Source organism: Pipistrellus kuhlii, unplaced genomic scaffold (assembly GCF_014108245.1).
Source record: "Pipistrellus kuhlii isolate mPipKuh1 unplaced genomic scaffold, mPipKuh1.p scaffold_m20_p_13, whole genome shotgun sequence".
NCBI lineage: Eukaryota > Metazoa > Chordata > Mammalia > Chiroptera > Vespertilionidae > Pipistrellus > Pipistrellus kuhlii.
In genome coordinates, this window is record NW_023425438.1 from 47,199,352 (window position 1) to 47,213,460 (window position 14,109).

Genomic DNA, 14,109 nt, shown 5'->3' on the forward strand with positions numbered 1-14,109 from the left:
GGGAGGCTGATTGGAGAAAATCAAGAAATACGTTGTGAATATGCTGAGTTGGAAATGACAGAATCCAGCAGGAGACAAGTGGACTTCTCCCAGGCAACTAGAAGGCAAGGCAAATATTGGAGCTAGCAACATAAATGTCTCAGGTGACAGGTAATGCTTACACTTCAAAGCCACAGGACTAGTTCAGAGCACCTGGAGACAGATTAGATGGGTAGGTTTCAGAACCAATGCCAATGCAGGCCAACATCTGAGAGGCTGAGCAAAGGAGACCAAGGAGTGGCCAGCAAGGTGGGAGCAAGGCCAGAAGAATGTGGTTCTAGTGGAGGAGGGAAAGAAGAGTTTTGAGGAGGAGGGAGTGGTCAGCTGTGCAGCTGAAAGGACACAAGAGTTGGATGCATAGTCAGGTTCCCAAATCAGCCTATAGACTCCTATGTAACACATGATGTGCTCAGACAGAAAACTAAAGAGCAATTCCACCCACTCAAACACCAACTACTTAAAAGCACTGGCCGAGCACAATATTCTCAGAACCTAACAGAGATTCTTGCAGTACCGCTTTAAGGGGCAGAGGCTGCCTGGGAAAGGTAGTGGATAACACTAGTGGCAGCAGTTTGTTACTACACTTCTGCACCTGCTCCACATAAAGGCACTCTGGCAGCTCCTTTTCCCTGAAGTCCTGACTACAAGGACCAAAGCTCCATTCAAGAGGTGGGTTGGCATGACTTATATGTAGTATTTTAGTCAGTGACTGCTGCTATTATCTCGAGAGATAGAAAATCGAGTTAGTTCACTTTAAATGCTAGGCCAGTGGTCGGCAAACTTCTGCTCACAAGCCACATGCAGCTCTTTGGCCCCTTGAGTGTGGCTCTTCCACAAAATACCATGTGTGGGCGCCACAGAAACTTCGTGGCCCATGCGCAGTAGTTGGTTTTTGGCTCTCAAAAGAAATTTCAATCGTTGTACTGTTGATATTTGGCTCTGTTGACTAATGAGTTTGCCGACCACTGTGCTAGGCAATCACACCCTAGCTGGTTTGGTTCAGTGGATAGAGCACCAGCCTGCGGACTGACAGGTGCCAGGCTCGATTCTAGTCAAGGGCACATGCCCTGGTTGTGGGCTAAATCTCCAGTTGGGGGCGTGCAGGAGGCAGCCAATCCATGATTCTCTCTCATTTATGATGTTTCTATCTCTCCTTCTCCCTTCCTCTCTGAAATGAATAAAAATTGTTTTTAAAAAACATTGGGCAATCGTAGAAGTGTTTCTGCTACCTTTCTGTCCTGTTCAGCCTGTATCTCACTCCTGTGATGTTCTAGTGCTTTTGCCACTGCAGAGTCAAACGCCCGCTTTTCTTCCCGCTTCTGTTTCTCCAAGGCTGACGCAATGTGCTGCTTCTCCATGGCTTTCTGCTCTGCCAGCTCTCTGTTTAGCTGGTCGATGCGACGATGTGCATGAGCAACCAGGGAGTTCAGGTCATCGGTAGATAGCTTGTCAGCTAAACAGAAAACCACAATAAAATGTTAATGATTTCACCAAACTACATATCTACAAGATAACTTGTTTCAACTGGTTATAAAATTTAACTTTAACAACTGTAAAGAAAAGCAAAGAGTAGCTAACATTTGAAAAGAGATTTAGATTCTCCAGTGCAGTCAGAAATTCATAGCTCCTAACCAACGACTAAGGTGTTTTCAATCCCAAGCAAAGTAATTTTGCTCAGCTTTCAAGTATATATTAAGTTCTTTTCCAGGAACCCAAATTAACACTTCTAATCTGAACTAATTGTAAATTGGCTTAATAGCTCACCATAATTTTTTCTCTAACGATAAAGCTTAGATATGGAATCACTTCTGTATTTTCTTTTATAAATAAATGATTATGATTAGTCACAAAAGGCATCCAATAAGTGTGCTGATACTTTTACTATTAAACAGATGATATTATCTAGGAGTGTGATCTATACCCAGAACTGTCAGCCAGAATCACTTGCAGAGCTTTAAAAGTACTCATGGCCAAAGACTCTGATTTAGGCATAAACACTCCTTTCCCCCTAATTTCATAATCCAAAAGTGTTTTACTATGTTACTATAGATTAAGAATTATGGCTCTAATAGCAAAATACAGAATGTGATAATTACTACATGATATATGATTCAATTTTATAATAAGACTAAAAAGCAAAAAACAAAGTGAGGATAAGAGATTTACTGACCAAATTCAACATGTGTAAAACCTTTGTAGATTTATTCAACTAGAATAATTAAAACAACTCACTTTATAAAAAACGGGATATTTGAACACTGAATAGACATTTGATGATATTAAGGAATTATTACTGTTTTAGGTATGGTTAATGGTATAATGATTGAGTGGGATTTTTTTAAATTATGCTGAAAGTATAAATAATAGAATATAATCTGCTTCAAAATAAGCTGTGGAAATACACAAAACTAAACGTGTTGATCATTGGTGAAGTTGGGTGATGGGTCCATAGGAGTTCATTATAGTTTTCTTCTGACTTTTTATTTTTTACAATTTTACAAAATAAAAACTTAAAACACACACGCACACACACATCCATACAGATTTCCAATCACTTGGTGAAACATTTTTGTAGATGAGAGAACATAGATGACAAAAATATCCAAATCAGATTTCTCACATGCAACATAATTCTACTTTATATTATTTAGATGGGTTAGTCTAAGAATCATAAGCAAAACAAAAATACTTCAGGCTTTTAAGACTCAAAGCCTTGAAACATAAAAGACACATAATTACTCACCTAAGTCAGAAATAGCTATAAAAGAAAAGAAAAACAGTTTTTTAAAAAAGACATAGATATTTCAGCTATTAATCATTAATAATTAAATAGAAATATCCCAAAGGAAACAAGAAGGAATGAGAAACAAACAGAAAAAACATATTTTAATATTGGGAAGCAAAATAATAGTTTATTCTCTAAAATTTTAAAGGACTGTAAAAATATAAATCAAGGCAAATTTTAACATCTTAGAAAGTAAGAGGAGTTAAAATGAGTTTTCATTTCTAGGCACTCATCTCTATTTTTGCTAAAGCAATCAGTTTTAGTTTTTACATAGAAGCTGTAACTCTCACCCCACCTCCATTGGCATTTCACTACGACACAGTCCTGACTCTGTTCTCAGTCCGAGACTTCTCCTAACATTTCAAATATTAAGAAGTTGATCTTTTTCTTTGGAAATCTGAAAACCGTGAGCTCACATGAAAGTTTCATTGTCTCTGTACAAATCACACTTATAGCCAGACAGCCTGATTCAATGGTAAGGAGGAGAACACTGCAGTTTGGACGATACTTCCCACCACGGGCACGGGCACGGGCACCTGCCAGCAGAGGGAACCACAGCTCTCCTGCCTCTCAGTATGAGCCCCTTACATCCTGGGTATGATCCTTGGATCCAAAAAGCTCAAGTACAGGTATTTCTCATCTAAAACAACTCTTAATTTCAGCCACTTAATCTGATATTCAACCAGAAATCTGGTTAGAAATAATATGTCAGTCTTCACATGGCACATGCTAGTAAATAAATGTGCCTATCTATACTAGTCTTGAAGCAATAAAGGAGATACTCCCTGGGAATACAATTTACAGCCTGCACCCTTCCTCCCATCCCGACAACTTCCTAATGGCTCCCCCGCTCTTTCCCCACAGCGGTGTTTACCATCCATTTTGTTAGACTTACCTCTGTATGCATCCTTAAACAATACATGGCACATTCTTAAGCTTCATATAAGTGGTATTCTACTCTATGTATTTCTGCAACTCTTTGTTTTTAACATCTATGTTTGAAAAACATAGAGTTCTGGTGCATTCATTTGTACCGCTGTATGTGTGGCACAATGAGCTGTTTCCAGTTTTTCTGCTCTTAAAAACAGTGCTGCTAAGAACATTTTCAGGACTCTCCTGGCACCCATGTGAGTCTTCCAGATCACATATCTATCTAGGAGTTGAACTGTTGGATCAGGAAGTATTCACATAATCAACTTCACAAGATACTGTAACTTGTGGTTCAACAAATCAATCGCTAGATGACTGCAATGGTGTTTTATTCCTATTCTTCATTTTCAGTGCTTCTGGCACACATACAAGGAGGCCCTCATCCCTCACCCTCAGATTACTCCAACAGCTTTTAACTGGCTTCCTTGTTCTTAGGCATCCTTCCCTATACCCTCAACTTCAATAAATTTTCCTCCTTATTACAATCACATCACTTCTCAAAAACCTGAAAGGCAGAGAGAGAACAATGAGGCTAGTGGCTAAGAATGAAATCCTGGCTCTATCTCCAACCTTGGGCAAATTACTTAACCTGTGTCTAAATTTTCTATAAAATGGGCATAACAGCCGAAACCGCTTTGGCTCAGTAGTAGAGCGTCGATCTGCGGACTGAAAGGTCCCGGGTTCGATTCCGGTCAAGGGCATGTACATTGGTTGCAGGCACATCCCTGGTGAGGGGTGTGCAAGAGGCATCTGGCCGATGTTTCTCTCTCATTGACATTTCTAGCTCTCTCTCTCTCCCTCTCTATAAAAAAATCAATAAAATATTTTTAAATAAATAAATAAATAAAATGGGCATAACAAAACACCTCATAGGATTATAATGAAATTTAAATAAGTTGATACCAGTGAAGCAATTAGAGCACAGTGCCAGACATAAACTAATGCCCAAGTGTGGAGAGCAGCTACGCAGGGGTCTTCAAACTTCTCTCATTATGAGAATCACCTGGTGGAGGTGTTAAAACACAGATTCCTGATAGCACTTCTTATAGTTGGGATCCGGGAATCTGTGTTTTAACAACTCCACCAGGTGATTCTCATAATGAGAGAAGTTTGAAGACCCCTGAGCTACAGCCTTTGGACAGTTTCAGGCCTGGGACTAATAAGGGCACTATCCTCCTGTGGCAAAGCCACGTGCAAGTCCCAGCACAATTATAACCAAAGGCTGTAGCTGTAAGCGCGAACCTATGGTCCACACCTGCGGTCCCACGTGGCTGAGCGATATGGGCTGCAGGAGGTGCAGCAAGGAAACAAAGCTTCATCAGGTGCATGTAACTGAGTAGATTCGAATCCCAGGAGAACGCTGTAAACATCTTGACCACTCCCCTACTTTGCCTCCTGGAAACTGGCTATAAAATAAACTTGGCTTGTAGTCTGTGGCACTGTCGCTAGCTCTCCATCAGGGAGAGCAGCATCCCTCCCAGACCCAGCTTTCTTATCTTGTCTGTCTGTTCTCAATCCTTCACCGCCCCCTCTCAGGCTCACCGAACCTGGCTGTGCTGGCAAGGCATGCTGAGTGTGGGGAACAGGGGCTGAGTTCAGGCTCGCCCATGGCTGTGCTGGCCGGGCACATTCAAGAATGTTAGCTATTATTTTATACTAGAGACCCAGTGCACAAATTTGTGCACTGGTGGGGTCCAGGCAGCCCACCCTTATAGGGGCCCATTGGGCCTGGCTGGTGGGGGAGAGGGGCTGAGGGCAGTTGGCCGACCAACCCTACCCCCTGGTCAAACTCCTGGTCAAGGGGACAATTTGTATATTATCCTTTTATTATACAGGATTTGACTTTATGCTCAGCTATGGAGAACACAGAAAAAGTATTAGACATGAATATCACTAGGACATTTATAACTTAGGGAAATAAGACTAATAAGAGTAAAATAACTGATAACACAAACCAGTACTAACATATTTGGGATAGGTCTCAAATGAGCTCAGATTCCAGAGGCGAGGATATCTATTAAGGGCTGGGATAATCACAGAATACTTCACTATCTCCAGAGTTACACAAAAGCTCAGTAACGGGGAGTAAGACTGTGGCTGAGGGCACGAAAAAGGAAACTTCACCAGTGGCCATTTGTCTCTTTTCAATTTTATATTACGGGAATATGTAATCTTTTAGAAATTGCGAGGCCAGAGTGGCTCAGTGGTTAAGATTTGACCTATGAACCAGGAGGTCGTAGTTTGATTCCTGGTCAGGGCATATGCTTGGGTTGCAGGCTCAATACCTAGTGTGAGGCATACAGAAGGCAGCTGATAGATTAGGGGTGTCGAACTCAATCAGAGAAGAGGCCAAAATCTAAAATCCAGCCTAAATCGCGGGCCGAATGGTTTACTGAACAGTCATAAACTGTCATTGTGATGGAAACGCAGCGGAGTGCAGTGATGACACCGAGGTGCAGGCCACATTGCAAGGCCTGGCGGGACGGATTTGGCCCGCGGGCCTTGTGTTTGACACATGTGCGATAGATGATTCCCTCTCATCATTGATGTTCTATCTTTCTACCCATCTCTGAAATCAATAAAAATGTTTTTTAAAGTCAAATTAAATTAATAAAAGATTAAATGGAGGTTGTGCAAAAAAATAAATAAGAGATGGCATCGTAGGGACTTTCCCTTTGTACATGATATATTTCTTCAATGCCATGTATTTCAACCTGGTTACTACTAACAGTCTGGCCAGCTAATTCTTTGTTGTGAAGGGCTAGGCGGTAGAGTGTAGGATATGTAGCAGCGTCTGTGGCCTGTACCCACTAGATGCCAGTAGCAACCCCCAATGTGGCAAACAGAAATGTCCTCAGGCATCGCCAATGTCCTCCAGGGAAGGTGAGGTAACAAAAATGAATGAGTTGGGAACAACTGCTTTAATGTTTTCATGTTTTGTAATTGGCATTTTCAAAACCAGCAAAAGAATTTTTAACTGCCGAAACCAGTTTGGCTCAGTGGTGTATAGAGCATCAGCCTGCGGACTGAAGGGTCCCGGGTTTGATTCCGGTCAAGGGCATGTACCTTGGTTGCGGGCACATCCCCAGTGGGGGGTGTGCAGGAGGCAGCTGATCGGTGATTCTCTCTCATGGTTGTTTCTAACTCTCTATCATCCCTCTCTCTTCCTCTCTGTGAAAAATCAATAAAAAATATTTAAAAAAAACAAAACAAAAACTTCACTCATACAACTTAACAAAAGATAAACAATCCAATAAAAAAAATGGACAAATGATCTAAGTAGACACTTTTTGAAAGAGGACATACAGAAGGCTGTGAGACATATAAAAACATGCTCAAAGTCACTAATCATCTGAGAAATGCAAATCAAAACAACGAGGTACCATCTCACACCCGCCAGAATGGCTATCATCAACAAATGACAAGTGCTGGCGAGGAGCTGGTTGGGAATACAGACTGGTGCACCCACTGTGGCAAAAAGTATGGAGATTCCTCAAAAAATGAAAAATGGAACTCCCATTTGACCCAGTAACCCCACCTCTAAGACTATATCCCAAAAAATCATAAACACCAATCAGGAAGGACATGTGCACCCCTTTGTTCATAGCAGCACAATTCACCAGAGCTAAGATTTGGAAACAGCCTAAGTGCCCATCAGCAGATGAGTGGATTAGAAAACTGTGGTTCATCTACACAATGGAATACTACGCTGCTGTAAAAAAGAAGGAATTTTTACCATTTGCAACAGCATGGATGGACCTAGAAGAATTATGCTAAGTGGTGGGAGGGAGGGAGGGGGGAAAATAAAATAAAATTAAAATTAAAATAAATAAATAAAATAAAATAAACTCAAAAAAAAAAAAAAAAGAATTATGCTAAGTGAAATAAGCCAGTCGGAGAAAGATAAATATCACATGATTTCACTCATATCTTGGATATAATGATCAACATAAACTGATGAACAAAAATGGATCCAGAGACAAGGTGGCACTAAGCAGACTGTCCAACCTAAGGGAGAAGGTTAGAAGGGGAGGAGGGTTAGAGATCAACCAAAGGACTTTTATGCATGCATATTAGCATGACCAATGGACACAGACATTAGAGGAGTGAGGGCATGTGCTGGGGGATGGGAGTGTCAAGGGGTGGGGGGTTAATCAGGGGGGAAAAGGAGACATGTAATACTTTAAACAATAAAAAAAAATCTGAGCCAGACATGCGAAAATTAGCAGAATTTAGCCTAGTGAGACTAAAGGCAGTATTTTAAATGAGTGGATGCAAATTCCTAGGGATAGCACTCATAACTAACTCTCCATACACACAGCCTGTCCCTATCCTGCCCTTTCAGCCTATTGCATTTATTTCAGCCAACTGAGTCTCCACACTGTCTTCCAATGTCACGGATACACAAAAACACAAAAACCAGTAAGAAAAAATTTCACAAGGATAAGATAATATAATGTGGTAGAGTGACTTCTGGAGTAAGATGAAGAGGGGAGGTCTCCTCAACTGTTATCATTGAGGTGATAACAGTTACCTCAATGAAGCACAGCCTTGGAGAAATTGAAGAGGGAAATGTGCAGAAGTGGCGTCACTAACCTGCTTGGGTAGTCTGTCCACACTGCCCTCTTGGGCAGACAAGAATCACTGTTCCCAGACTGAACTACGTGTGTTTCTCCTGCTTTTATTTCTGTCTTTAACATGAGTCTGATACCTCAAGTCAATAAGCTGAATTTATAAAACTGAGTTAAATGTCTGAGTTAATTTTTGAAAGCCTTATCATTAAAGCTGCCAGGCTGGCCATAATGCAGACAAAATCCCTACACTGGTCTTTTTTTACCTTAGCTCCGTGGACCAGCCATGGTTCCATGATTCAACCTTGACACCTTAACACCAGTTCTTCAGGTCCTACCTGATGTTCAGCTTCTACCAGACACTGACATTTAAGGAGCATTTTGATTTTGTTGAGACTGGTAACCTCTAATTCTTACTACCTGCAGAGCACTTCAGGAAATGAAATATATTCCCTGCAGGTACACTGTGTAAGTGCTTAACCATCAAAGTTCCCTGCAATCTGAGCCATTTGAAGGCAGGAGCCTCACAGCCAATTCCCTTCTCCCTGCAGTGTCCCTGGGGAAGTCACACAGCAGTAGAGGCACCTTAATTCATTATGAATATTTTTAAAAGTACCAAAGGTTTTGAATAATTTTACATATGTATAATATTCTAACAGAATCATGGTTATAGTATCACTCTCACTCACTTGGATATCAATAAAAAACAAAAACAAAACAACTTGTTTATTTTGAGTAGCAGAGACCAGACTGGAATCAAACACTGGCTAGAACTTGTGTTCACTATAGCTAAAACCATGAGAGTCCTGTCACAGGCATGTTACTTGTCACACCAGTGACCAAAATAAAATGTTGTAAACGCTATGCATGTCAGAGGGGTTTGGACTAGATGAGTGGAGTTGAAGTCTAATTAGTCTATCTGTTGTTTAAAAATGAAAAAAGAGCCGAAACCGGTTTGGCTCAGCAGTAGAGCGTCGGTCTGCGGACTGAAAGGTCCCGGGTTCGATTCCGGTCAAGGGCATGTACATTGGTTGCGGGCACATCCCCGGTAGGGGGTGTGCAGGAAGCAGCTGGTCAGTGTTTCTCTCTCATCGACGTTTCTAGCTCTCTATCTCTCTCTCTTCCTCTCTGTAAGAAATCAATAAAATATATTTTAAAAATATATATATATATATATTTTAAAAAAAAAATTAAATTAAATTAAAAATAAAAATGAAAAAAGAGAAGTGCCAACACTTCAATTATACTTACTCATTCCTTTCCACCCTGGCAAGACTTGTGGAGTAATACTGTCCAATTCTCGCTTAAACTCATCGCGGGCTTGGACCACGAGCTCATGGTACTGAGACACAACCTTAGCCTCAGACTGAGCTGCTTCCACCTGAACAAACACAAGGTTACATGGTTCAATGACAAATACACGTTCTAAAACCCAGAAGTTATATTCATCTATTATATTCAACATTTGGTTGGGAATATATAAACAATATAGAGAGAAATCTAGAGCTCAGGAAAAGAAACATGTCTTTGTTTCCTTCTATTTCTATTCCAATACCCTGAGCAAGCCCTCTCCCAGCCCACAGTGCCCCCACTGCGCCCCCACAAGAGAGTGCCCGTGTATCTCTTTCTCTGGCTCCCAGAAAACTACCCACACAGATCGCAGGTGCAGAGGAAGGTCTGCTACAATGGAAATTTTCTTTAAGCGGTAACAACCATAACCAAAAATGTTACCTATTATAACAAATAACAACAATACTGAACAATCTACTTTGTGTCCAACTCAAATTTGTAAAATCTGCAACAACTAATATTATTTGCATAAGAAAAGGGACAGATATAGTAGGAATTTATTATTTTCCAGTATTTTTTAAATCTTTTATAAAACTTTAGGATAACATTTAAAAGTAAAATATACTTATAAGCGACGTAAAACCCCACCTTTTGAACCACATTATCCAGATCAACTATCATGCTGCGAAGTCTTCCCTCTGCAGCAGTTATATGAGGTCTGGCCCCAGCAACCTCTTTTTTCTTTGCATTTTCAATTACACTTTTCATTTTCTCCAACTGTTCTCTGAAAAACAATAAAACCAAACAAAGGTTTAGTATTATTCCTTGTCAACTTTTTAAGAGTTTAAATACAACATTCAATTGTTTAAAGTTTGTTGTGTTTTTGTTTTTGTTTTTTTGGGAGGGGATTACTCAATGTCTTCCCAGTCAATAGGCAGAGAAGCTGTTCTTGCCAACAACTGAAAACACCTCGCTCAGAAGCTAAACTTCCCAAAGGGACGGAGGGAAGTGCATGGTGCACAGGAAAGACAGAGGCCACAAAACCAGGAGACCTGGATTCTGCTCCCAGGTCAGCCTCTCCTTAGCTGCGGGCACTTGCATTAAGAGGGATCAGAGGCAATTCATAAGCCTGGCACAGTGCCTGCCACATAAAGGCCACTCTGAATGGTGGTTTTTGTAAGGATTAGGCTGACTCCTCTGCAATGAGAGAGTGTAAAGAAGGCAAAGACAAGGGAGGAGGCCAAAGAGCTCAATGAGCAAGTAGCCGGTGTCGAGGACACATCACTATTCAGAATGTTTCACAGGCCAGAGACTGTGGTCTGGCCACACAAAACATAGACCCAGAGTCCTGATTCATGGTCTAGAGCAGGGGTGGGGAACCTTTTTCTGCCAAGGGCCTTTCAGTTACTTTATAACATCATTCACAGGCCATACAAAATTATCAACTTTAAAATTAGCCTGCAGTATTTGGTCAAACATTTAATTAACTCACCCCTAATGCCTGGGCAGGGGCAGACCAAATGATTTCGTAAGCTGGACGTCCCCCACCCCTGGTCTAGAGTAATGTAAGCAAATGTCTACTAGTAAATCTCCCAATAGGCTTTAAGGAAGACAGCAAAATTTTGAATGACATATAACAATTCCATTATGTTGATGAAAACCTTTATTCAAATGTAAGTAGGTTTCCATCATCAGAAGTTGATCTTGTATTTGGTTTGCATGCTGGAGTTTTAGCCAAACTCTAGAAATCCAGGTCAAGGTGGCATAAAACTAACCCATTATATTTATATATAACTACTTTGGTAATTAAGGCAAAGAAATTGTGAGATACTCTTTAAATTCTAATAAAACTAATTTTGAGCAATAAAACTGCTCAAAATATCCAAGAAAAATCTTGAAATTATGGCAGATCAGTAAATCTGTGGAGATCATCACCTAAGCCAGTGGTCAGCAAACCGCTGCTCTCGAGCCACATGCTGCTCTTTGGCCCCTTGAGAGTTCTAAGGCCACTTCAAAATAGACTCGCCCAGGCCGAAAACCTTCTGTGCATGGGCCACGAAGTTTCAATCACACTGAACGTGTGCACCCACATGTGGTATTTTGTGGAAGAGCCACACTCAAGGGGCCAAAGAGCCGCATGTGGCTTGCGACCACTGACCTAATCAATAACCCAAAGAAAAACTGCTTCTCACACAAGATCTCTTTTATAGGTTCCTGTCAAATTTATCTTGGCCTGTGGCCTAATTATATTTCATTTCATCTCTTCTTTTTAAACTTGTGTTCCTAATACCAATACAAATCAAGAACAAGTGGAGGGGAGGAAACGGTTTCTCTGCTTCCTCTTTCTGTACAGACAATACAAAGAAAAACCAGCCCAAAGAAAGCCACCAGGAGGCCCTAATTACTTGTTAAAGTCCATGAGTAATTACTTGGCTTTGAGAAGGGCATCGGCAGCCTCATCTACTGCCTTTCTGCGTTCCTTCAGTGCACCTTCCACTGTGCGCCACTGAGCTGACTTCTTCTCACCTGCAATCTAAACAAAAAGTTTTCATTACTAGCTTGATTGAAGGAATTGCTTTGTAAGACTTATAATGTCTAATCAGTATGCTGGCACCTGAAACTAATATAATAGTGTATGTCAAATGTACTTAGAAAATAAATTTTTTAATAATATAGGGTAGCTCCAAAAAATGTATATGTACACTTTGAATAATTATAAAGGCAGTGTTTTTTTTTTTTAAATAGATTTTATTGATTTTTTTACAGAGAGGAAGAGAGAGGGATAGAGAGTTAGAAACATTGATGAGAGAGAATCATTGATCAGCTGCCTCTTGCACACCCCCTACTGGGGATGTGCCCTCAACCAAGGTACATGCCCTTGACCGGAATCAAACCTGAGACCTTTCAGTCCGCAGGCCGATGCTCTATCCACTGAGCCAAACCGGTTTCGGCAAGGCAGTGTTTATTAAATGCATTTCATTTTCGCCCTACCAGTGTGGCTCAGTGGTTGAGGTCGACCTATGAACCGGGAGGTCACAGTTCGATTTCTAATCAGGGCACATGCCCAGGATCAGACTCGATCACCAGTGTGGGGCCTGCAGGAGGCAGTCGATCAGTGATTCACTCTCATAATTGATGCTTCTATCTCTCTCTCCCTCTTTGAAATCAATAAAAATATTTTTTTAAAAATACATTTCACTTTCATAATTGAACTATATCAGCTGTTAAAGTGTGTAAAACTTTTTTGAGATATTCTGTAGAAGGAGCCAAATACCATCAGTGCCCAAAAAAGGTCTGAATTATATAAACATGAATAACTGCTATTGTTGTCATAGGACAGGCCAACAGGATCAAATACAGAAACAAGTGACATTCAATTCAAAGGCAAAAAGTTACATACAATAATTATCATTATCCAGAGTAGGCATTCTTTTTTGTTGTTGTTTGGATTTTTTTGGTTAATCCTCCCCCAAGGGATATTTTTTCCCATTGATTTTTAAAGAGAGTGGGAGGGAGGAAGGTTGTGGGGGAGGAGTGAGGCCAGGGATGGAACCAGCAACCCAGGTACATGCCCTTGACCGGGAATAGAGACCCTTCAGTGTGCAGGCCAAGGCTCTAACCAGTGAGCAACACCAGCCCGGACCAGAGTAGGCACTTAATCTAAGGATCATGGTGAGGCTCAAAGAAATCCATGAACCATCTCCCATCACCCTGCCCCAGCAAAATTGTAAAACTGTTTCTGTGCATAAGAGCATTTTTATTAGGCCCTCAAAAGAAGACACAAGGCAGAAAAAGTTAATAACAATAACTTTTCATGAATTATGTTTGTTAATTAAATCATTATTCAATGAAGCACGGGTATGTCTACCAAAATCACAGTTTAAGGATAAGTAAAAAGTTTATGCATTTGTAGGGTCCTTACTACTCCAAAACACTATTCTAAAGCATGTCCTCTATAATCTGGAAGGTTAAAATCAACTAATATTAACCTTCCCATGCTGAATTTTAAAGAATGTGAATTATATACACAGATAAATAAAATGTATATACTAGTATAAATAAAAGTTTCCTTTGAAAATTCCTTAGGTAGGTCTAATACGGTTTTGTTGCAGAACTGGAACTGACTGCCACTTCTTCAACTGAGCAGAGTTGCTCATATTTAGGAAAGACATTGAACCAAACCCCACTCCCAATCGGTAACACTATAATCACACTCAGTGCAGCAAAATGCTCACACCATGAGATGCAAGAACCCAGATCACTGGAACATGATTCCAGCTCCCATCCTCACCACATTCTGCATCATATACACAGTAAATGGAATATTATTTGAAAATGTCTGAACTATTTTAAATTTTTTTTTCTGTCTCTTCTTTTGACAAGTGCTTATAGATTCAAGTGAATGTGGTAGATATGAACCAAAACTTCCTTATGGCTTATCTTTTTTTTTCTTTTTCTTTTCTTTATGGCTTATCTTGAAAGTACACTGGACTA

General features: G+C 40.5%; 1 protein-coding gene across 10 annotated transcripts in view; it reads right to left on the minus strand.

Annotated features, from left to right (window-relative positions):
- IMMT (inner membrane mitochondrial protein) overlaps window positions 1–14,109 on the minus strand; it is a 48,540-nt gene that overhangs the window by 5,261 nt on the left and 29,170 nt on the right. For 7 of the 10 annotated variants that reach the window (XM_036435914.2, XM_036435913.2, XM_036435909.2 and 4 more), the window contains 5 exons: window positions 12,045–12,148; window positions 10,264–10,399; window positions 9,577–9,706; window positions 2,783–2,797; window positions 1,269–1,492 (listed from right to left, as the gene is read on the minus strand). In XM_036435914.2, the coding sequence (XP_036291807.1) occupies window positions 1,269–1,492; window positions 2,783–2,797; window positions 9,577–9,706; window positions 10,264–10,399; window positions 12,045–12,148 (609 nt within the window). The remainder of the gene's footprint in view (window positions 1–1,268; window positions 1,493–2,782; window positions 2,798–9,576; window positions 9,707–10,263; window positions 10,400–12,044; window positions 12,149–14,109) is intronic. The other 3 variants (XM_036435915.2, XM_036435911.2, XM_036435919.2) reach the window with 1 other exon arrangement.